This window comes from Vespa crabro, chromosome 2 (genome assembly GCF_910589235.1).
Source record: "Vespa crabro chromosome 2, iyVesCrab1.2, whole genome shotgun sequence".
In the NCBI taxonomy this organism is placed as follows: domain Eukaryota; kingdom Metazoa; phylum Arthropoda; class Insecta; order Hymenoptera; family Vespidae; genus Vespa; species Vespa crabro.
The window spans coordinates 20,737,750-20,763,142 of NC_060956.1; the positions used below are offsets into that span (position 1 = coordinate 20,737,750).

General features: G+C 35.3%; 1 protein-coding gene and 1 long non-coding RNA gene across 4 annotated transcripts in view; one reads left to right on the forward strand and one right to left on the reverse strand.

The window, feature by feature from the left end:
* The window catches only part of LOC124421956, a 278,500-nt gene that overhangs the window by 168,807 nt on the left and 84,300 nt on the right, over positions 1–25,393 (reverse strand). The window lies entirely within an intron of this gene.
* Positions 1–25,393, forward strand: part of LOC124421955 (protein vein) — a 244,139-nt gene that overhangs the window by 135,270 nt on the left and 83,476 nt on the right. For both annotated transcript variants that reach the window (XM_046957695.1, XM_046957694.1), the window contains exon 2: positions 2,657–2,819. In XM_046957695.1, coding sequence (XP_046813651.1) covers positions 2,657–2,819 — 163 coding nt within the window. The remainder of the gene's footprint in view (positions 1–2,656; positions 2,820–25,393) is intronic.

Genomic DNA, 25,393 nt, shown 5'->3' on the forward strand with positions numbered 1-25,393 from the left:
CGAATATCCGTCAAAGTATCGTTAGATTGCGTAGATTAAAAAAAGAGTAAAAAAGGAAAAAAGAAAAACAAGGACAACGGTAAACGATTCGTGCTTGGAAAATCCATTCCTCTGGTTCGGTTGGTCGGCCGAACGTAACGAGAATTTCGTGTACAAATAGGGAATTCGCGTGCACCGCTTTGTATCATCCTAAACATCATGCGTTCTAGGCTTTAGCCAGCACTCGTTTACTACTACAGACATAGACACGGAAGAGAAACAGTGAGGAAGAAAGATAGAGATAGATAGATAGATAGATAGATAGAGAGACAGGGAGGGAGAGAAAGAGAGAGAGAGAGTAATACGTCGTTCGTGCCGAACGGTGAAGCAAATCTGTAACAGATATATATCGGTGAGAGGGAGAAAGGATGGGGGATAGAAACCGAGAGTATACTGCAAACTCGTAGTAGAAATGTATTAAGTGCCGTAGGCGTTTCCAGAACGCTGCGCTACGTCACAGATAATCTGGAAGCTGCGTTGCGGTTTGATAAACTTCACTGCGTTGTAATAATCGCGCCACTGTACTACCATCGTCATCCTATCAAAGCTCAAATACAAGCAAGAAGCGTCAAGCTTAATCGTTATATATGAGACTACAAACGTACTACTCTCCTTTCCTCCTTCCTTTCATATTATTATATTATATAATTAATAACGTCGATGAATAAAATGAATTATATCTAAATTATAAATATATTTAATTGTCTGATATATATACATATATAAAAATTATAATTTATCCAAAAAATATTTAATTTAATTCTTGACGATTACTAATGCATTTCGTAATTATCTTTTAACGTTTAACAACAAGTCAAACGTATAAAATGTTTAAAACGTTGAAAAATACTTTATAACAATTTGATGAGTTCAGCTCATATTTCATATTTTTGTTCATTCTCATACTGAACAGAAGAAAAATATTTCTCAATGAAAGCTCTCTTTGCCGTTTATGGCGCATACCAATGCGATATACAGTTAAACTTTGCGGAATGATATTGGTCAGTTTCCAGAAGCGTCTAACATTGTTTCCTTACTTGGAATAAGGCAAATCTGCGAAAGAAGAAAATACGAAAAGCGTTATCATAAAAATATTCTTCGTCTTCATATTTTTACCGGGAACTGATATTTTTCTTTTCGAATAAGAGAAAGTTTGTTTCCATAGAAGGTATCGACTTTCGTAATTTCTTCCTTAGAAGTAGTAGTACGAGTTGATTCCTTCTTCTTTTTCTTCATCTGCCTTTTCTCTCTCTCTCTCTCTCTCTCTCTCTCTCTCTCTCTCTCTCTCTCTCTCTCTCTCTCTCTCTCTCTCTCTCTCTCTAGTCTTTTCGAACAGAGAAATATTATTCCATTTTCTTCGTGCAGGTTGTAACCATCCACAGAGGGTCGTTCAAAGCCGTTGTTTCCTTCCATTTCTTCCGTTCCACCCCTTTTACTCTGCTACAACCTCCGCCGCCCATCCTCATCCCCTTTTCCTCCTCTTCCTTCTTCTCCTCTTCCTCCTCTTCCTCCTCTTCTTCTTCCTCTTCCTCTTCCTCTTTCTCCCTTTGCTTTATTTTCCGTGATTCTTCCTTCTCCTAGTCGTAACCGTGCGCGCATGTCCAGAAAAAAAAAAAAAGAAAAACAGCAATGCGCGTGTACGCACACTCGAATTCTCAGCAGCATACGCTTTTTATAGTCCTGTAGCTGCAGGGATTTATATATGAAAAAAAAGAAAAGGAGTAAAAAGAAAGAAAAAAAAAAAAGAAAAAAGGAAAAAAAAATACGAGAGGAAACGAGTTGCGCATTGAGAACAATAATTACGTACTTTCTAGTATAACAATCCTGGAAACATCCTTTTTTAATTGATTTCATGTTATATATTCCGATACTTTATATATATATATATATATATACTTATTAACTTCTCTATTTCAAGTGACAGAATACCTATTCTGCAAGTACGTGGATATTTATATTCGAGTTTCGCAATTTAATACGTTCAAATTTATAACAATCGAATATAAAAAAAAAAAGAAGGAAAAAAAATAGAAAATAACGAGATATAAAAAGATCGTCGAATATATAATATATGATTATTTTAGCTTTGGTTTACAGATAGCTTAAAATAACGAATTAGCTCGAAATTAAATTAAACATCGTGATCTATTTTCTTTATTTTTTTTTTTTCTTCTAATTCAATCATTTCTTATTATAAACGACAATATGACAAGTAGAATTGATAAATTTCTATTATTTCAATTTTCAACCATTTACCAGTTCGTAATTCATTTATGAGTTACGACCGTTTCGTAGAATCAATGTTAAGCCGATAAAGATAGAAATGATAAATATCCACATCAAATACATTTTCTCGATGCTCGAAAGATTCTTATAATTAGATAGACAATCTGACGGTTCAAAATGAAGCCAATAATCTTCTTTATCCACAAAAGTTTTTAATCAGATATAATGAAAATTTCATTTTCATTCTCGGTAATCAATTATGAACCGAGACATTGGCGGATATATATATATATATATATATATATATATATATATATATATATATATATATATATACTTTTGACATTAACACTCTTTTTTCTAAAACTTTTCCATTTGCTTCTGTTTACAGTGCGAGAAGTTACGTTGTCCGAACTCAGGGACTCAATAGCGAGGTTACGAGACAGAGTAAAGCTAGTATGCAGAACGAGGGGATCGCCGCCCCCAAGAGTACACTGGCTCAAAGACGGCATACCACTACACCCAAGAAGAGGACTCAAAATCCAACACAAAAGGTAAGGATCATGGTATCATTTTCTTCGACCCTATATAATCACCGCGAATTTGATCGTCGATAAAAGAAATAATTGATAATAATTAAAAGCTTGTGATAAATTTTCTTTTTTCTTCTTTTTTTTATTTTTTTCTTTTTTTTTTTTTTTTTTGTATTTCAATATCTATACCAGCTATTTCATATTTATGTAATAGTACTCGACGATAAATAAAACGATATCAACAACGTACGAGTTTTTCGAATTTACGATAAACCTCGTGTGTTTACGATCGTCCGATATCGGTTCATAAAGTTATACGTCGTTCGTTTTTAAAGATATAACACAAAAACGATGAAATATCGTTAGACTTTAGACTTTCGCATAAAAATGTATATTTATTTATCGCCGGATATAGTCACGTTTGATTGCCACATTGCATGTTTCTTTATACTACCATTCGTACAATATTTTTTAATACGTTAGCACGTTCAACGTCGATCTAATGATATCTCGACAAATTACGTTATATAGTTCTCATTTTTCTAATGAGACCACTGATTGATCATTTACGATTGCTTGCCATACGTCGAATGAATCGCTTTCGAATTGATCGAAAGTGTGAGGTCGGGAAGCCAAGAAAAAAAAAAAAAAGAAAAAGAATCCAACGAGCAAACACAAAAAAAGAAAAGTATATATTCTTGCCTAAAACATTGTTCCAATAGATTTCAATCTTATTAATTAATACTAATATATTAATTATATTATCATAGATAAAATACGGATAACATGTAAAATATATATTGTAGAGAAATTGTTATTTTTTTTTTTTTATATAAAGAAATTATATAAATACTTACATTAAAAAGAAGAAAGAAACGAAGTTTAAAGCTCGTTCGTTAAATGTTGATCCCAAAGGATGTTCACTCTGTTAAGAGCTGTCTACGACTGACTCGCTGAACAAAACAAAGGGCATAGACTACAGAGAGAGAAAAATTATAAATACACGGAGAACAATATATATATACATATATGTGTGTATGTGTGTGTATATCCCAACACGATGATCAAGGAGAAATTTGTTTAATGTAAATAGTTTTCAATAACGTCCTATACCTATTATCTTTCTCTCTTTCTCTCTCTCTCTCTTTCTCTCTTCTCTTCTCTCTCTCTCTCTCTCTCTTCTTCTCTTTCTTCTCTTCGTACGTCCGTAATCAATCATAATTTTGGACAAAGTTCATTGGACAAAATTTTTCATCAATTATAATCAGCCAGTTAGTTGCATGGTCGTTCGCAATCCATCATATAACTTCAATTATAAGTATATCGTATAATAGGTACGCGTTGCGATTAAAAATTTTCTCTTCCCATGAGTCCTCTTCTGACCATGTTATCGCGTTAAGCGATTAGCGAAGGGGAAGTTTCTAATGGCTGATATACGCGCTTTGGACGACCGATCGTGAGCACGCGATAAATTTGCTTCTCGCTTTCTTCTCGACCCTTCACACCCTCTTCCTATCTTTCTATCCCACTCTTCGTCTCTCTCTCTCTCTCTCTCTCTCTCTCTCTCGCTTACTCTTCGTCGTCGTCCTTTCTCTCGGCGGATCGCAGTGGTCACACCACCGATCCAACAGAAATTACTCTTCTCCCGGCTTAAGAACGATTTTTCTAACGCTCAGCTCTACGAGTTTAGTCTCGCATGAGCTCGCATAATTAATCATCCAGTATTAATCACGATCGTAATACGTTAGTTCCTGAGTTAAGTATTCGCATTATATCGTAGATGCGAATTTATTTTCTTTTAAATAGAGACGAAACAACGGCTTCTACGAAAAGATATATATATATATATATATATATATATATATATATATATATATATATATATTTATTATTTTTCCAACGAGTTAATTACGATTGTAGTCCCTTTCTGAAAATGATATTATAAAAATTTTTTTTACTCGTATAAACGATTGAGAAATATTTCATCGGATAAAAATATTTCTAAAATGATCGCTTGGTTATTACCTTTTGTCGTATATAGTCGTTTTCGTCGTCGTCGTCTTTGTCGTCGCGTTCCACGTGTTCACAAAGATTTTATAAAGTATATCGATTTAATGGTATTTCACGGTCGAACGGCTCGTCCTCGTAGCCAACTTTTAATAGCATTTCCAAGAGATACTTATCGAACTCGCGAAAAGTTTCAACGGCTATAGAACGCTACGTGGAGACGTGGAAAAATGTGATGGCTTTCGGAATGTACGAGAATCCCTTTCTCCTTTTTCGCGATCCCACCAAAACCACATTTGGATTTATTTCTAAATGTTTAATGATAAAAAGAAAAAAGAAAAAAAAAAAACAAAAAAACAAAAAAAGAAAAGAAAGAAAGAAAAAAGGAAAGAGAAAAAAAGAACGAAGTATCGTACGTCCCCTTTCGAACGTTAATTCTAAAGGAATGACTCGTCGTTCTCTTTGATTTTTTTTTTCTTTTTCCTTTTTTCTTTTTTCTTTCCCCCCCCCCCCCCCCATTAGATAAAAACCACGACCATTCGAGAAAATTAACTTACGCTATGTTACTTAAACGTATACAATATATAAACATTTTTCTTTTTCCCTTTACATTTATTAAATTTAAAGGATTATTTGTTAAATTTATGAATTCAAAAAAATTTATTAAATTTATTAAATTTAATTATTAAATCAGGAATAAAAGAAAAATCAAATAGCAAATGTTGTCGCATGTCAATTCATAGAATTTCAATGAAATCAAGATAAACGATTCAACGTATTATTTGATAGATACTTCTGCGAGACAAACAACCCTTTGCTATCGACCTTACAAACGTCCCATAGTTATCATCTATCTCTCATCGAGGTATATCCGGTGTCGTAATTTCCAATTACCGTTTGCACCACGAAATGCTTGAAACTGTCGTGCATACCGGCAGCAACCTCATGCGGGATTGTAATCGTTATAGAATATAACCGAGTCGTAAAATCATATGTGTCCGCTCCATCTGACGAGTTTCATACACTATCCTTGTTTTTCTCTTTCTCTCTCTCTCTCTCTCTCTTTCTCTTTCTCTCTCTCTCCCGTATTATTTCTGAATAATTGCTTTGGTGAGCCCATAATCGAAAATGTCCAAGTAAAAAGCTCGTTCAGCGATTTAATCGTGTCTAGACGAGGCAAATAAGAATCACGAAATGCAAAAATTCTTTTAGTCACGAAAACCACGTGATCGTGACTAATAAAACATAAAAGGTATAATCAATGAGATACATTCAAGTGTTTCATATACATACATATACATACATATATATGTATATATCTATGTATTTTCAAATGTTCTATCGAAAAGTGTCCATCATAACTATTATGAAAATCTCAAGTAGAATTGACATGTTTGACGTTTATAAAAAAAAAACAAAAAAAAATTCACCGAACTCCATAGTAATCTTGATGGACATTTTTCGTTGGGACATTCTATATATACATATATATATATATATATATATATATATATATATATATATATATATATAGATATATATGTATATACACATATACCATATATATGACAAAGATTTGGGAGGTAGAAGTAACGAGTTTTTGAATGAGTCGTTAGAACGATTATTCAACGTTCGATTTTCATCAATACAAGTACGCTTGATCATAGTAGATAATATACGTAAACGAAGTTAAGCTTCGAATTTTACCTGGTAAAGCAAAGCCACTCGGAAACTCGACACAAAATGCCAATACTTTGTTAACAACAGGAAATTCCACCGCCCACATTCCGTCGAAACTTATTACTCGAATGGAGTGTCCGTGATAAGCGATATATCTGAACTTCGAAGGTATCGTCGTCGATTCGTATTGGCCAGAGAGGGAAAGTTCGAACATCACGAGTAGAGTGCTTTGATGTCGCCTGTAATGAAATTTTCGTTTAAAATCGTGGAAGAGGGAGTACGTATAACTAGAAATAAAACTTGGTGCCACGTTAAAGAGAAAACTAGAGAGATGGTGAAAAAGAGAGAAAAGGAAAGAGAGAGAGAGAGAGAGAGAGAGAGAGGGAGAGGAAAGCAAATAGATTTGGAAGAGCGTGCATTCGTGGAGAAGGAAAGAGGGTAAAAGCCTCGACGGAACTTTTGGCGTCTCTCTTTGAACACACAATCTGCAGTTTTTCTCACGACGCGAATCGTGCAATTAGTTTAAAAGCATTTCTCATCGGCGTGTAGATATCCTCGGAATAAGAAAAGAGAAGAAAAAGGAGAAAAAGAAAAAAAAAAGAAAAGAAAAGAAAAGAAAAGAAAAAGAAAACATTCGTATTAAGTAATATCCGAATTCCCTGTTTGACCATTACGACGAAGAAAAAGTGGAATGAATGGATAGGTAAAGGAAAGTGGAAGAAAGGAGGGAAGGAAGATAGATAGATAGATAGATAGACAGATAGATAGATAGATAGAGAGAGAGAGAGAAAGAGAGAGAGGTAAAGAAAGAAAGAAAAAAAAAAAAGAAAGAGAAGAAGAAGTAAAATTTACCATAAACCTCTGAAATGCATTTTATCGTAACGAGGTAACACAAGTTTCAAAGTTGAACAAGATAAGAATCTTCTGATTATCTTGAAAACATCTTCCTTGACGAGATATCGTCGTGCACGACATCTTCATTGCCAAGCGTTTATTATCCGGACAACGGCAGCTATCTCACTAATTTGTCATCCCTAAGTATCACCGATATAGTTTTAGCTCACCATAACAAAAGTACATCGTCGTTGCATAAGATAATGAGAGAGAAGATGAAAGGGAGTTAGATAGAGATAGAGATAAAGAGAGAGAGAGAGAGAGAGAGAGAGAGAGAAAGAGAGAGAAAGACCTTATCAGTCTTTTCTCCTAACCATTATATCTATGTTATATACCTTATGGGCGAATTAACGGGAGAAAAAAAGCTTTAAGATAACGATACGACGAATAATTTAAACGCTTATCGTTGTAAAATACACGCTTGAAATAGTACCGTTATGATATTAACGTTGTCTCATTATTCTATGTAGAAAGACAGAAAGTTTCAAAGCTCGTATTACGCAAACAATCGTATGTTACGTAGCGTGATGCTTAGATACTTAGTTGACGTAGTAGAAAAAGAAAAAAAAAAAAAAGAAAAGGAAAGAAAAAGAAACGATGCGTCGAGAGGAATAAATCTTGCGACACCTTTTTTTTCCTTTTTTTTCTCTTTTTTTTTTCTTTTTTTTTTTTTTTTTTTCTTAAATAATTTCCAAGCGAATTATAACGGCTGAAAGCTTCTTCGAGGAGATATCCTCGAACAGACGATTCGTTCGTTCAGTTCGTCCGTTCGTTCATCTAGAATAAGGGTGTAAAAAGGGACGAAGTAGAAAGTTTCCGTTTGTTCGAGACTGACTCTCAGCAAAAACGAGGACTCGTTTCCATCGAAAGACCCTCGACTATCTTCATCAAGATCGCAAAGTACCATTTCAGTAATGGTGCAAACGGGAAAGAAATTTTCTTGCGACTGTTAGTTCAAATATTACTCGCTAATATAATGTTATATATATATATATATATATATATATATATATATATATATATATATGTATAGTTTCTTGTCGTCAGAATTTGCAAAAACAAATGCCTTTGTAAATCGTGCAGATTTAAAAAGATTCAAAAGATCTTAGATGGGTACCTATCTATGTATAAAAGAGAGAGAGAGAGAGAGAGAGAATCCAAAGGTAAATCATTCGTTCGTAGGTACGCCTCGTTAATCTTTTCGATCGTCGATAAAGTTCGTTCTTGCACGAAGCGAAACGCGTTTGCTTTTAAAGGAAGAATCGTTCGAAAGAGAAGTTATCGGTGGAAGTTTAAGAAAGTCAGAACTATAAGATCGTTAGATTTGTTTAATGAAACGGATGAAGTATTACGAATGAGCCACGATAAATCCAATTTAACCTATAATATATTACGCAAAACGAAAATAAATTTCAGTATTGTTCGCTTGAGTGGATTACGTCGAGAGGAGCATAGCTATTTTTTTTTTTTTTTTTTTAATATTCATTTTTAATAATAAATAAAATTCTCTTAAGGGAAAATAATGCTGCTAAAGATTTTGAAGGAAAATTCCAAGAGACAAAGAGGGAGAGAGAGAGAGAGAGAGAAAGGAAAACAATGAAAGAGACAAAAGGAAAAGAAAATTTTTGACTTTATGATGGCCGTCAAAGTCGATTTTTTAAACATCGACCTTTCGTTTCCTCGTTATCGACGAGTGTATTGCTATCGAATTTCCGTCAGGCACATAGATAGGAGGCAGTAATTCGCTGACGCGCACGCTAGAAAACCATTACGTGATTGCGAGAGCTTGCAAAATGTATTTGCTGCTTTTTTCCTCGGCCGTTGGCCTTCAGACGACCGTACTTTTGTGTGATAATACACGGTCTATCAAAATTTTATGGTGGAATCCTTTCATGGCACGCATCATTGTTTGAAATAGAATAAACGATTTCCTTTCTCATTTTAGACGTAAACTCGGAATAACTTATATTCATTCGAAGTAATTCAGGTGCGAGGAGTGAATGTCTTTTTTGTTTTCTTTTTTTTTTTTCTTCTTTTCTTTTGTTTTCTTTTTATATTCTCTCCTTTTTATCGATGAATTTGCTACAATCTCTCTCTCTCTCTCTCTCTCTCTCTCTCTCTCTCTCTCTCTCTCTCTCTCTCTCTCTCTCTCTCTCTCTCTATCTACAAATTCAAAAAGAGAATAGAGTAACACGAGACTGTGGAGTTTAATTCTTTCCTTGGTTTCCCTGTTAGTTACATCGAAAGCGTACGTACTTTCCGCCGTCCATTGCAAGCCATACTCATTGCACGAAAAGATTGGTAGTAATAAAATGTTAATAGGTTAACGAGCAGGAACCGAGCCCGTTGCTCCCAGACAATCAGGAAGCTGGGCACTTTACTGCTCTAAAATTTTCTTCGTGTCGAACGAAGCGAGCAAACTCTCTCCTCACTTCATCCCCCTTTCGTTTCGACGTACCGTTGATACTAATTGGAAAAACGCGATTTTTTTTTCCCTCACGAGGAAATTTTAATTATACTAGAAGCGATGGTGAATGACATCGAGAGGAAGAAAAACGGAGAAAGGAGAAAATAAAATGAAACAAAACGAAATGAAATAAAATAAAATAAAATAAAATAAAATAAAATAAAATAAAATAAAATAAAGGAAAATAAAGTGAAATGAAATGAAATGAAATGAAATGAAATGAAATGAAATGAAAGGACGAGCGAAAGGAACACGGAATGGAAGCAAGCGATGTGCAACTGTATATTTGTGTATAAAATCACGTATTCAATTTATTCTCAATATATGTATCTTTTATATATTAATTACTTTATCTAAATATACATACATACATACATACATACATACATACATACATGCATACATACATGCATACATATGTATATATGTATACATATATATACATATATATATATATAAAAAGGAAAAAACAAAAAAAAAAGGAAAAAAAAATACAAAATGAAGTATTTGCCGTCATTTAAAAGATCCGTTATTTAAATATATCCATTTTGATATGTATAAATATATTAATTTGATAAAGATGAAATATTTTTCCTAGTTTTTTTTTTTTTTATTCGCCCATATAAACATAGATATTTTATAAGATAAAACATTGAACTATCATCCAACGATCGATATTATATGCATGTATATATAAATATATGTTTGTATATATACATATACACACATTTCTTCTCTTCATTAAATATCTGCAAATTTGCGACAATAATAGTGTCAACGATTATCTGCTTGGTCGCAGGTGTACACACGTAATATCCATGATACGAGGGGAGAAAACAAAAGAATAATCGATGAGGGGAAAATTAATTAGCACTAGCCGGGTGAGGGACGAAGCGTCGATGGATATTGTTAATCGAAATGCAAATTGTATTGGCGTGCGCTGGGCCATAGAATAATCGTGGAAAAACATAATGGTTATTTTAAAAATCTTTCCTTTAAGTTTTTCTTAAATTCAAGAATCAAATGAAATATGTAAACCTTTCGACAAATTATTCGCATTATCTTCATTTTTTTCTTTTCTTTTTTTTCTTTCTTTCTTCTTCCTATTTTTCTTGTTTCTTTTTTTTTTTTTTTTTTTCTATAATATATTATTAAAAGCGAATAAGCATAAAATGGGTATCGTATAGCGCATTCGTAAAATAAAATGCGGAACGATCCAATGTCGGTTAATTAATAGGTTTGTTAACGGCTGCTATTAATGCCACTGGAATTTGTACTCTACGTTGTTACAGCGTATATCGTATTACAATGCTTTCATGGAAGCTTCGCTCGTTTTGTGTGGTGAAAAGGAAAAAAAGGAAAAAAGAACAAAAAAATAAAAAAAAAAAAAAAGAAAAAAGAATAAAAAAAGAAAGAAAAAAATAAAACAACCGAAGAAGGAAGAAAAAATATACGTCGGTTCTAATTACACGATATATCTCGAAATAGGGTCCCTTTATATTCAAAGTAAAATAACATTTTTACGCGTTGACATTTTTCAACGTATCAATGAGCATAAAGATAAAAGTAGCTTTCACGAATTGAGAAAAAAAAAAAAAGAGAGAGAAAAATCAAGAAAAAAAAACATTGTAATGTTTTTCGATAAAATTGTAAACGAAAGAACGAACGAATCCTGTGTCAACGTGAGATATCAAAATCGAATCATATAAATTCCACTTTTAACGATCGATATCTGCACCTACAGTAGCACGGAAAGAAAAAAAATTAATTAGCATTTGGAGCGGCGAAAATTGAATTTTTAATCCATTTCTTTTTTTAATCTACTCAACGGCACGAATGGTCAACGAAATTACGTGAAGAACGTTATCTTCAATGGGAAAAAAAAAAGAAAAGGAAAGAAAAGAAAAGAAAAGAAAAAAAAAATGTGTAGAATAAGAAGAAGAAGAAGAAAAAAAAGAAAGAAGAATTTAAATAATGTTTCAGCAAGCAAAATAGGATTCGATACATATCAATGTTACATCGAATTCGCGATACGAATAAACGATTCGCTTTTACTACACTTGGCCAGTCAAAGGCGCGTGCGGCCCCTCTACTCTCTCTCTCTCTCTCTCTCTCTCTCTTATATTCCAATCGCGTCTCCTCGACAGCTGTCGCTGCCAAAACAAATGCCCGTTGCTGTCTCACAGTGCTAAAGTTCCTGGCATCAATATTTGCGAACAAACACAGGGTATCGAAGCAAATCGGTCCAGGATCTATCGAAAAAGAAAATGGAAATGCTGACGAAAAGCGGAAGGGAGAAGGTTTGAGGTATAGGAAGAGGGTGAGATAAAGATAGAAGGGAAAAAGAGAAAAAGAGATAAATAAAAAAGCGTAAACTTGACCCTAAAGCGAAGGGTTGATTACCTTCGTTGACTCGTTTCACCCTTTTGCATTACGATTCATGAATCATTTGAAACATTCCCCTTTATATTTTCCCTATAAATCATCGAAACGTAAGAGAATAATGACGTTATTATCGTATTATCGATAACATGAGAATTTAATTCGACGATAATCTTATAGAACGTATAAATACATTCGTGAATAAATTAATCTACTTCGTTATAATCTTGTAACATATACATATAAAGATTAGCTATACACCTAATTCAATATATACATTCAATGTATACATGTATATATATATATATATATATATATATATATATATATATATATATATACAGATTATAAATAATAAGTGTTTTTCTGGGATCATTAATCCTCGTACCTGTCGCTTATAATTTTTCCACAAGAATTGCTATAGCTTATGTACGTTTAAAATAACGTTAACGTCGTCGCGAGGAAACGACGAGAAATAGTGTAATAGTATTCGCGCGACTCGATTCGTTTATAGAAGCGTGCGAAGAAGTTTGAACGACGTGCTTCCAAAGATGAGAGAGAGAGAGAGAAAGAGAGAGAGAGAAAAGAGGAAGAAAAAATTCTTTAAATGACGGATAACGGATGACGTGACGTGCGGTTGGCGTAATGGTTCTCACGAAAAGCCTGAAAAATTCACGGCGAAATGCCTGAGGTGAGGTAGAGACTAGAGACCGACGAGCCTTGGGCTGCAAGCTGAAACGATGCGAAAGAAGCTCTAATCTCTTGGGACTTCGATCTTTTCTTCCCCTTCTCTTCTCTTCTTCTTTCTCTCTCTCTCTCTCTCTCTCTCTCTCTCTCTCTCTCTCTCTCTGTCTTTCTCTATCCTACCTATACCCTCCCTCCTCATCTCTTTCTCACCTTGACGCAGAGTAAGACATATTGTTATCGGCACATCGGTAAACCTCACAGCGATGCCGTGGGACAAGCAAAAAATGTCATCCCATAACTTCGGTCACGAACGTAATCTATTTTCACAACGATACATCGATTTAAGGTTGAAAACCATGCAACAAGTTATTATATATTGCATATATCGAGCCATCCTCTAGCGAGAGAAATTTTATCGTACGAAAGATTTTAATTGGTCCGGACGACCATCGATATATAGAATAGATTCTTCCTCGTTTATTATTAATCCTCGAACGAACAGAAAAAGGATTATACCAAACAAATAAAACATTCATAGAACGTCGACGCGAATTAAATGAGAAATTCTATGAATACAATGTTATACATCTGTATGTACCCTGTGTTGTAATGAAAATACGAATAGAACGAATTTCGGACAAGTGGGAAATCGTTTAAATGAATTTTCAAAATCATTCTTTTCCGACGATTGTCTATTAAATTCAACTCAATCGAATCTGTTATCCTATCTATCGTCTGGTCGTGAATTTTTTTTTTTTTTTTCGTTCTATTATTTATATCGCGCATTCGTACGAAATATGGATAACCGATGAACAGATATCGAATAGAACGTTAATCGCGAACATCTCAACGATCATTCGTAATAAATAAGAATTTCTTCTTATTCTTTTTTTTCTTTTCTTTTATTTTTTTTTTTTTTGTCTTTTTTTGTTTTGTTTTATTTTAACGAAGTAAGAACAAAGTAAAGGGATCTTCGACGTGTGTTTTTATCTTTTCGAGAAAACGAAAAATAAAAGAACTAATACGCTTTTCCGCTTATATTTCCGCTCGAGCTTTGCTACGCGCTTGATCCTTTGGAAGCGTCATTTCCGGGTGGCTGTATGATCGTAAAGCTCGTACATACATACTCTAACTCCGCCATCTCTTCCCTCTTCCTCCGTCTCCTACAATTCCCTCCCTCTCTCTCTCTCTCTCTCTCTCTCTCTTTCTCTCTCAATGGCATAGAATAGCTTCGGGCAACTTTACGCGAGGCACAAGCGGGATTTTGCTCTACGCACTGCGGATACTCGGAGCTTCGCGAATCGCCGGTAATAAAAGGAATAGAGAAAACGTTGAGATTTGCATATACCTTCAGTATCTACTATCTCTGATATTTATTTCACAATGAACGTATTTTCCCATATTTTGATACTGTAGGTACGAAAACAAAATAAAAAAAAAAAAAAATAAATAAATAAATAAATAAATAAATAAAAGAAAAAGGAGAAAAATCGATTTTTCCAGGAGCCAATGTTTTACGAGAAAATCAACAGTACGATCAACGACAAATGCTTTACGTATATATTTCTAAACCGATCAATGATAAAAGAGTCCCTTAATTTTTCAATAAAAAAGACATCGATTAAAAATAAAAATCGACAATTCGTATTCACTTCAACTATTAAATATTAATATTTAACTATGATAAATATTATCGTAGTTATCTAATCTTTAATCCTTTCGATTGATTCTCAGGCAGCCAATCTTTGAAATCCACTTTTCCAACCGTGTCAGGATCGTTCCAGTGTATTCACCTGTGAAGAGATACATATCTATATGCTAGACGATTTCCATGTGCCCCGGGTCATCGCGCTATTCCAAACGGCATTGCCATTACCTAGAAGCATATAATTTCATTCCGGTTTCACCATCGATTATATTACGAATTTTCAATGCCATCGCAATTGAAAATCCGTAACAGAACGACCAAGATACGTATCCGAACAGACGGATATCGTCGAGTTATAAAGTTCGCCACGAAATTATAGAAGACCAATATTCTATTTCTCTGAAATTTTCGACCGAAAAAGGAATAGGTCGTTAACCTATTATCGGAGTAAGCAAAAAATAACCGACAACAAATAGAGTGTATTTTTGTCGAGGATACGTCGGCCGTTCGGTGCCAGAATGCCGTAGGGAAAATGGAAAAACAAATCGAATGGAAAAATATGTATATATCTATATCTATATCTATATTTACATATATTTATATATATGTATATACACACATACACACACACACACACACACATATATATATATATATATATATATATATATATAGACGTATAAGAACGTACGTGCGTGTACAATAGTCTATATAATACTCGAGTATATATTTCCGCGATTTCACGTGGTAAATGCGAATAGATGAACGAAAAAGAGAAACAGAAAAAAAAAAGGAATAAAAAGAAAGAAAAAAAGGCAAAAAGAAAACATACTCTCCCAGCCTCAATATAAACGACGAATTTCGATTCTACGTGTGGAAGCGTTCGCTATATCGATTATTTGGTTAAAGGGATGAGTGAGGATTGGAATGGGTGGATGGGTGGTTGGTGGAGGGGGAGGGTGGTGTAAAAAGAAGGCGCAAATTTTTCGAATAGGACGTCATAAAATTATTTCCCGACGTTTATCGAAAGATCGAATTTTATCGGCTACGTTGTAATATTCGACGAGAGACATGCATTTGCTTCTACGTATTAATTTCATCAAAGCCATTGTAATTATGGGAAATGCGTTCAACGGTGTATACCGATAGAAAATGTCCCGCAAATTCCTATGGTTGATACGCATTACGTATCGCGGTTCGGTTGATGATATTATCCGTAATTAATATGCGATAATTAATAGTTTTCGATAAGATAAATGATCCCCATTTTCGACTTTGATCATTAAACGGAAAACATTGTCTTCGAGTTAATTAGTTCGAAAGAAAAAATTAAAAGCAAACTAATCGATTTTCCAATAATTTCGTTACCAATTTAGTTGTCCCCTTACTCTCATATAAGTAGAGATAGAGAAAGATAGATAGATAGATAGAGAGAGAGAGAGAGAGAGAGAGAGAGAAAGAGAGAAAGAGAAAAAGAGAATGTGTGTCTTTAACAAAAGTAATTTATATAGACCTCTCATAGAATTAGGGTGACCCTTAAGAAGACGAAGAAAATAAGAAGGAAAGAAAGAAGGAAAGAAAGAAGGAAAGAAAAAGGAAGTAGAAATAAAAAAGGTAACACACAGGCTGGTTCGTGGTGGACCGAGAAAGAAATAGATAAAAAAAGGGGGAGAAAATAAAAGAAAGGAATATCGCATTCAGTGGGTTGGATAAACCAAGGGTGTGGGAATGATAGTTGAGAAAAAGGGAAGAAAAAGAAGAAAAATAAAAAAGGAAAAAGAGGGGAATTAACGATTAAGCGTTGGACGTGGTACGCGAAGTAAGAACGGTGCTGGTAGTTTTTGGATAACAGTTGCTACTGCGATGGGGAGGTGGAAAGAGGGTGGTAGCTTCCGCTCGTTGCTGGTTGCTCGTGTATTGGAAGCTGGCCAAACGCGATTAAGTCGATGTTCTCTCTCTCTCTCTCTCACTCTCTCTCTCTCTCTTTCTCTCTCTCTTTCTGCTTTCTACGGAAAGAAAGGAAGGGAAGGCAGAGTTCTGCCGCAGGGATCTGCCGCAGCTGATACCTGAGAGACGTGCAAGGTGTTCCTCGAGAGTTACTACGATCCTCAACGAGCCTTCTGCTACTCAGACAACGTCCTCCTACGATCGTAACGCGCCTTGGAAGTTATCCAACCAGGGCCGGCATATCGGAGAGTTTATCCTCCGGGCGGAGCTCCTTCGCGCGGAAAACGAGGCTGGACTGTACGAGTACGAACCAACTCGAGAATTCGAACGTATGAGAACGACAGAGAGAGAGAGAGAGAGAGAGAGAGAGAGAGAGAGAGAGAGAGAGAGAGAGAGAGAGAGAGAGGGAGAGAAAGGAGGAGAAGGAAAGATAGATATATAGAGAGATGAGAGAGGAAATCAAGTGGCAATTTTCCACGCTAGAGATCGCGAACCCGGTCGACTACTACTGCGGTAAGCCGACGTGGCTGTCGGACAGAAATAAAATATTTATGGGAAAAAAACAAAAAAAAAAAAAGAAAAGGGAAAAAAAAAGAAGAAATGTGAAACCACTAGTTCGTTCCACCACCTAATCTTTTCTTTTTTCTTTTTTTTTTTTCTTTTTTTCTTTTTTTTTTTTTACGTCAACGACGTCGAGATCTCACGCGAATGAGAGAAAGAGAAAGAGAGAGAGAGAGAGAGAGAGAGAGAGAGAGAGAGAGAGAGAGAGAGAGAGAGAGAGATAGACTCTTCTTCTTTACAGACACCTGGAAACTTTTAATTCTTCTTATCTCGTCCTTTTCATTTATTTATTTATTTATTTATTTTGTTTTTTTAGTAAAGATAATATACAGATTTTTATAATACTTATTTTATTAACCATTCAAAATGTTCGAAATGTTACCGAATAGGATAGATATGTACGTGATATGTACGAATACGTTCATGATACGTTTCGCAAATATGAATTTCACATTTCCAACATCACGCGTCATGCGTCATGCACTAGATGTGCGTTCGCGGTATTCTCATAGAGAATACCAACCGAATGAAACTATTTTAAACGACTTTATCTCTAGTATCCCTCAATTTCATCTACCATACCTATATACGTCTTCGTGCCTCGATCAAAATGCGATATTCTCTCGATAAACGAGTTATCGCGTTACTCTTAATATTTCATTTTCTCCCCGGACTGATTGACATTTTGCCAAGAAAATTTTTCCAAGGTCGCAAGAGACGTTAGATTTTTTATATTGGCTAGAAAAAGATCGTCCGTAGGTGACGACCTATTGGAACAAAAGTCTCGACTGGAAAGTCCAAAGAGGTATATCCCTTTGCGGTCCGGATGAAAAAAGAAAAGAGGAAGCGAAGAAAGAAGAAAAGGGGATGATGATGATGGTGGTAGTGGTGGTGGTGGTGGTGGTGCTGGTGGTGGTGCTGGTGGTGGTGCTGGTGGTGGTGGTGGTGGTGCTGGTGGTGGTGCTGGTGGTGGTGGTGGTGGTGGTGGTGGAAGTGGTGGAATAAGAATCCAGTACAGTTCTTAGCAAGGATGAAGTACCACGTCGGTGAAGTCCTCTGGAGAGCTTTCAAGTACTCGCTTGCGACTCTCCAACTCGTCGGAGCTTGCCTCGGCATCGAGCTGTTTCCAAGAGGGTGGTACGCCACGATCTTTCTGAAAATCTTAGTTCGTGCCGTGTATGTATATATACATAGGTATACATACAGACAAATATATACATACATATATATATATATATATATATATATATATATATATAAAGAAAGAAAGGGAGAATGTGTATGTGTATGTATAGACACATACAGACAAATACATAGAAGTTAGACCCCGATTCGTCAAGAACCAAGAACACCGTCTTGCTCCTCTTTGCAACTGTCCACCTATGCACTCCACCCCTCTCATCTTTCTCTCTTTTCTACTTTCACCCCTGCTATTCCCCTTCGCTCCTCGACCGCTTTTTTGCCCACCGAAGATCCACTTTGGCCGGCACTTTCGCTTACTCGTCCACTCCCACTCCTATCTAACGAAAAAGACGCCGAGCCAAGTACTTTCTTGACGACTTCCCAGAGAGAATTTCAGTCTCGCCTGGAAGTTATTCTTTCTTTCTTTCTTCCTTTATTTCTTACTTACTTACTTACTTCCTTCCTTCCTTCCTTCCTTCCTTCCTTCCTTCCTTCCTTCCATACTTTCTTCCTTTTTTCTTTCTTTCTTTATTTCTTTCTTTCTTTCTTTCTTTCTTTTTTACTTTGATCATAGAGAGCATCGTCCATCGAAGTTAACCAAACCTTCGACCTCGACAATATTCTCTTCCTTTCTATCTACCTACCTAGCTATATCACATTGACTCTGAGAAACTCTAATGGCTCTTAACTATTTCAATCGAGGAAATTTCGAAACTTTGCTAACCTACAAAATCGATGGTATTCGCTGTTGAATTTCCTTTGGAAACAATCGTTCGTTGTTTCAATAATGCCTACCTTTGACATCTCTTACGTCCTTTAAATATACATAACATTTCGATCTCAAGGATACCTTTGATCTATATAAATACATTCAAGTTGATGAAATTTTCGAGGATTTCCTCTGTTCTTCGTCAAAATGACTTCGTCATCTTCATCGTCGTCATCGTCGTCGTCATCGTAGTCGTCGTTGTCTTTGTTGTTTCGTGAAATTAATACTCGAATGGTCATGGTGTATTTCCGGATGATCGGTTAAATAGAGAGGAGGGTACTTTTTCAAACGGACGGATTTAAATCTAAGCCATGTCTTGGCAAGCACGACGAATTAGAAGGGAAAAGAGAGAAAGAGAGAGAAATAAAAATGTCTTCAAACTCTTCTCGAAGATTAGTCGGTTTGTTTTCGTGTCTATTTCACTCTTACAAACTTTGTTCGTACGCCTCTTCTCTTTTCTCTCTCTCTCTCTCTCTCTCTCTCTCTCTCTCTCTCTCTACTCGTATCTCTATCTCTCTTACTTTCGTACTCGTTCCTCCTGTCGCACGCGTACGCGAAGAGACGTGAGTCATCGTCGAGAGAAGAAGAAGAAGAAGAAGAAGAAGAAGAAGAAGAAGAAGAAGAAGAAGAAGAAGACGAAGAAGACGAAGAAGAGATGGTGGACCTTGTCGCGAATCTAAATAAATACGAGCCTGCTGCTCGCTCACGACGACGAAGACGAAGACGAAAATGAAGACGAAGATGAGAACGAAGACTTAGATGAAGACGAAGAAGTAGAATACGAAAACGATCCGAAGTAAGAGAGGAAAGAGAAGTGTGCAAGGGTGCGCCAAGCTTACGAGACATCGCTTAGAAATGCGTGAGTAAGAACCTTACGCCGTGGTAAATTTATATCACGCTCTTTGCCATGCCTCCTGTTAGAAACTCGAACTTTCCCTTCTTCGTACTTCGATAAACATTCACGAGGCAACACGAAAATCAATAGGAATGATTAATTACAATCTTGTCTATTAAAGTAATCAAAAAAAAAATAAAAAAAAAAAAAATAAACAAAAAAAAAAGAAAGAAAAAAACAGAAAAGGGAAGAAGAAAATCGAAAGGTCCGATTACGGAAAAAAAGGAAAACTATGGTTCTATCGTTCTCTCTATACTATCGGTGTTTAGTTACTTTTTTTTTGTTTTTTTTTTTTATATATATATATATATATATATATATATATATATATATAACAAATGTATTCCTGTGTAAACCACGATATGTTGCAATATCCATTTATTTATTTATTTATTCATTGAAACCGATGAAAAAGAAAAAAAAAAGAAACAACGCGAAGCCCTTATCCGAATAGGGAAAATATCTATTTCTTCATTTTTCTATGTCCGTCTTTTCGATCGCCGTACATTGTGATCAATATGTATAAACATATGCGATTAATGATTACGTCGTCGAAAGCACATTTTCGCGATGGAATTTCACTTATTCGTCTAAATGAGAGAATTGGAATTATTGAAAAAAGGATAAATTCATTTTAACGAATAATTGATTTAAACGAGTATAATTGCTCTATACTAACTCTCCTTTGCCGCTTTTATGTGGAATCTGATAAAAAAAAAGAAAAAAGAAAAAAAAAAAAAATAAAATAAAATAGAGAAGAAAAAGAAAAGAAAAAAAAAAGAAACAAAAACGAGAAACAAAAAGAAAAAAAATTCTTAATTGTATATATGTATATAAATGAGAACGATAACGTAGACTCTGTACAAACTCTGTACCCGTTTGTCCCAAAAGCATGTGGAATTAAAGCAATTTAATTAATCCTTAAACGTATTCGATGCTCGTTAAATAAACGATTTTTTTTTTTTTTTCTTTTTTTTTTAGAATAACGAAACTAAATAGAGAAAGCTCGCGCACCGTGAAATTGTATCGATGTATGTATGTACGTATGTATGCATGCATGTATGTATGTATGTATGTATGTATATATGTATTTCCATTACCTTTGATCTTTGTTAAACGAATTGAATGTATCGCACGATTGTTATTTTTTCAAAGCAATATAAGTATTATTCGCAAAGACTTAATACATTGTAAAACTAAAATTAAAAATATTCAATTACGTGTTTTATACTGCTTTCTATCATTTCTATCCTCTACTAAGAAGAGGATCGATATTTGATTGAAATGTATCAAACATTAATATCGCTTTTCGAACTATATATAACAAGAACGTGAAAATCATTATGTTAATTAATATAATATATATATATATTATAGACAATATTCTTAATACGATCAATTAACGTTGTTTAATCAAGAGCAACATCGAATCGTATTTTTCAGATATTTTCTAATGTGTACGCAATATTATTGAAAAATAAATACAAAAAGAAATAAATTCAAAAATAATGCGTTCATGATGCGTTAAGAATCAGTTATTATTTCATGCGTTATTTTGGCAATAACGTGGCAGACGGTTAATGGATGTTCAAGCGCCTTTCTAGTCAGAGGAAGTAGGTAACGTTCGCGCTATGGTTCCGGCGAATGTTGAAACCGTTGGTTGGAAATAGAGGGGTTGGATCTACAAGGACGTGGTTAGAGAAGCCACATAGATTGATGCCTTTGTACTCCATGGATTAATAATTAATTATAGCTGGTAAGCTAACCAAGCCTAATTAGGGAAAGTACACGAAGGCAAGATATAAGCGAACTATGCTTTTATGCCCTATGTTCCCTAGGATCTATATCGTTGTCATTGTCATGGTCCGGGGAGGATGGTAGCGGGGAGGAGGAAGGGAAGAAGAAGGGAGTCAGAGGAGGAGGAGGAGGAGGAAGAGGAGATAGGAGAAATGCAGCAATTATATAGATGCCATCCATAACTTGTGTAAATGCCATCATGAAACGTTGAAGTAATATTGATAATCTGTCGAACGAGATGGCAACTATCGAAAACGAAACTATCCTGACGCTTTGACATACTACCTACCGAAGTTTATTTCCGTCCCGTAAGTTATAAAGACTAGATGGAAATGGTATTTCATCTTAAGTGGAAGTGTCCTTTAATGCCAACGTTACTTTCCCCTTCCTCGTTTCCTTACCCAACGGATAAACGGATATCCCTTTTGACGTTACATATATAGTATGAAAGTACTGGATAAAAAGTAAATGAGAGAATAAAGATACGATCCTATGTAGGGAAAATGATTAACCTCATTTTATTACAAACTCAATATCGTTTCGAATAGAATTTCGAAAAGACATTCGAATTCGTGATACCTTTCTCTTTCTTTTTTCAAATTGGCCGAACGAGGCTTAAGCTCCGTTATAACGCGATAAAAAAAAGATTACTAGGCATGAGATCTAGAAGTGGCTCGAGATGACGTGCACTCTCTCTCTCTCTCTCTCTCTCTCTCTCTCTCTCTCTCTCTTTCTCTTTCTCTTAAGATTTCCGCATCCGGAAAAGAAATGACTACGACGTAGTAAAGACGACGTGCAATGGCACGTCCGAAGAAAGTCAAACCACGAAAGTAAATGTAAAGGAGAAGAGAAAGAAAAAGAGAGGAGGAAAAAAGGAAAGGGGAGAAGGGGGGAAAAAGGAAAAGCGGAATGGGTGAGAAAGGCCGATCGTTTTCGGTAAAATAAATAAAGCTCTGTTACCGCCGTTGTTGCAGTTTTCACCGGCTTTGCCTTTTATTACTTTCTCCCTTTGATAGTTCGTGCTCGCGTTTAACGATCAACGTTCCTTTGCCCGGTTTTTTTTTCTCTCTCTTTTTCCATCCTTTTTTTCTTTCCCCCTTCCCCCCCCCTCCTTCCTCTTCCTTTTTTTCTCTTTTTCTTTCCTTCCCTCTTTATCTTTACGTTTTTTTTTCTTTTCTTTTCTTTTCTTTTCTTTTCTTTTCTTTTCTTCTTTTAGTTTTCATTTCTCTCGGACTTTTTCTCGCGACAATCAATGAGACGAATGAAAATCGTAGAAAAATATTATTATAATAAGGAAGATTGTATGGATAAAAAACGATCGATAAGAATGACAAAGAAAGAGGATGTTATCTCGATTCAATTCCTTTTCTCGCTAAATAATAAGATAAAGATTATGTTCAAATCGTAGAAATACAAACGGGGATGAAATAGTTATGTAAATCTATGAAATCGCGTCATTTGGCATTACACGTAAACGTACGAAATGGAAAAGTAAGAGAAAGAGAGAAAGGGAGAGAGAGAGAGAGAGAGAGAGAGAGAGAGAGAGAGAGAGAGAGAGAGAGAGAGAGAGAGAGAAAAAGGGAGAAACAGACAGAAAAAGAGAAAAAAGAAGGAAGAAAGATTAAGAGGGAGAAAGAGAAGAAATAGAGAGAAATAGAGAGAAAGAGAGAGAGAGAGAGAGTGTGTGTGCACGTGCATGTACGTGCGTATGAGTCAAAACGTAAATTCTCTAAGGACGTTTTATTGTTTCTCCTTTTCTTCCACGCTTTCCTCGGATCTCCTCTTCGTGTCTCACCCCTCTCTTACGCCTTTTCCTGGCTTTGAATGACGGTAGACGCGCCATTGATGGGTCACAGTATTTATAACCCGGTGAGCATGCGAGAGGGAACCAACGGGAAAGCTTTTGACTACCTGCGCTTGCAACAGAGCTCCTATCGTCGAGGCCGTATTATTTTAGAAGTTCTCTCACCCTTTATAGCTCGCCTCGGCGAACAGAGAATCGCCCTTTAAGGCGAGTGGCAACTGGGAAAAGCGGCGTCATAAATCAAAGGTCTTTTCCCTGAAGCATGCGCCCTTATGAGAGAAACTCGAAAGAGAGAAAGAAAGAAAGAATGAAAGAAAATAAGAAATAAAAAGAGAGGGAGAGAGAGAGAGAGAGAGAGAGAAAGGGAAAAGGAAACCACGATGACGAGAGCTCTAATATCTCCTTCGAAATTTTCGAATCCTTCTCAAAGACTAATTCCAAAATAATCTGATTTTCCCTTTAACTTGGAGAAATTACAAGTTGTTAGTATAACACTCTTTGTAAAATAACTTTTCGAGAAACATCAGAGGCGTAACGAGAAGAAATTAATGAACGTTTTACGTAAAAACGAAAATAAAAAGAAAAAAAAAAAAAAAAGTGGAAAAAGAGAAAAAAAAGGAAAGAAAAGAAAGAAAGGAAAAAAATAAAAACAAACAAGCAAATAAACAAACAAAAAACAAGCTAAAGCTAAAGGACGAAATGAAAGAGAACATATTTTCTTTTTTTTTTTTATAACGCGTATCGTTCAATTCGATAGAATCAGATTAGTCTAGACTTTATACGTGTATTACGAAACATACATATATATATATATATTTATTTGTTTATTTATTTATATAAAAAATGTATATGAAACGTACTATATACGAAGGTGTTCCCAGTAGGCGCTTATCAAAATGTTTTATCGCTTCTTGCAAAGTAGAAGACGAAGTTATGAGAAAAGTGAGAGAGAGAGAGAGAGAGAGAGAGAGAGAGAAGAAGATAGGCGGAGAATGGAGTTGTATATATATATATTAGTATATATAAGTCGTTTCGTTCCGTTGAGAGTATAGCACGCGCGATGTCTCGATGGAGCGGAGATTCGTAGGAAAATCCGCGCGGCTTAACGAGAAGCCACGACGGAAGTTGAGATCCCTCGGGCTTGAATCCTAAACCATTCCTCAGGAACATTTCTCGTGTATACGCGTCGAGTCTGTTTTCCCTTCATCTACGATGCGTCTCCACGTCAATCGGCTTAATCCAACGTGTTAGTCCACGAGTCGCATCAAAATTTGAACCGTCCGACATATTTCCCGCTCGTATCACTCGTTTTTGTTACGATTAGTCGTGTTCCTTTCGACTAACATAACATAACGTTTGCAAATCACTAAGCATGGGACGAAATTTCGTTCGCTTAATCTTTAAATTTTCTATCCTATTTGTCTTTCGAAGTTCTATCAACGTGAGTTACGATAATTTAAACGAACGATAGACTTGTCTTTCCTCTTTTTACATTTAATATTATATATATATATATATATATATATATATATATATATATAAATCTAAACAAAAGATTATATATGTGTATATATAAAGAAATAATAAGATACGATAAAATGTAACAGTATCTCGATAGTAAGTTATACGCGAATTTCTCATTTACTTTTGTACGGCGATCGAAAGAGGGAAAGAATTGGACCGAACAAAAATATCGCGTCGAAGTGGAAAGAGAGAAGGTGAGCGGCAAGTGAGCTGTCGCGACTAAAATTAGTCGCTTCGCTCGTTCGAGAGAGTCTCTTCGTCTCTTCGGCTACTGAGAAAGCAAGCGTCGCCTTGTCTAGCCCCTAAGTCGTGATGGTGTCGTGCCAACGTAACAAATTTTCCATTCGAATT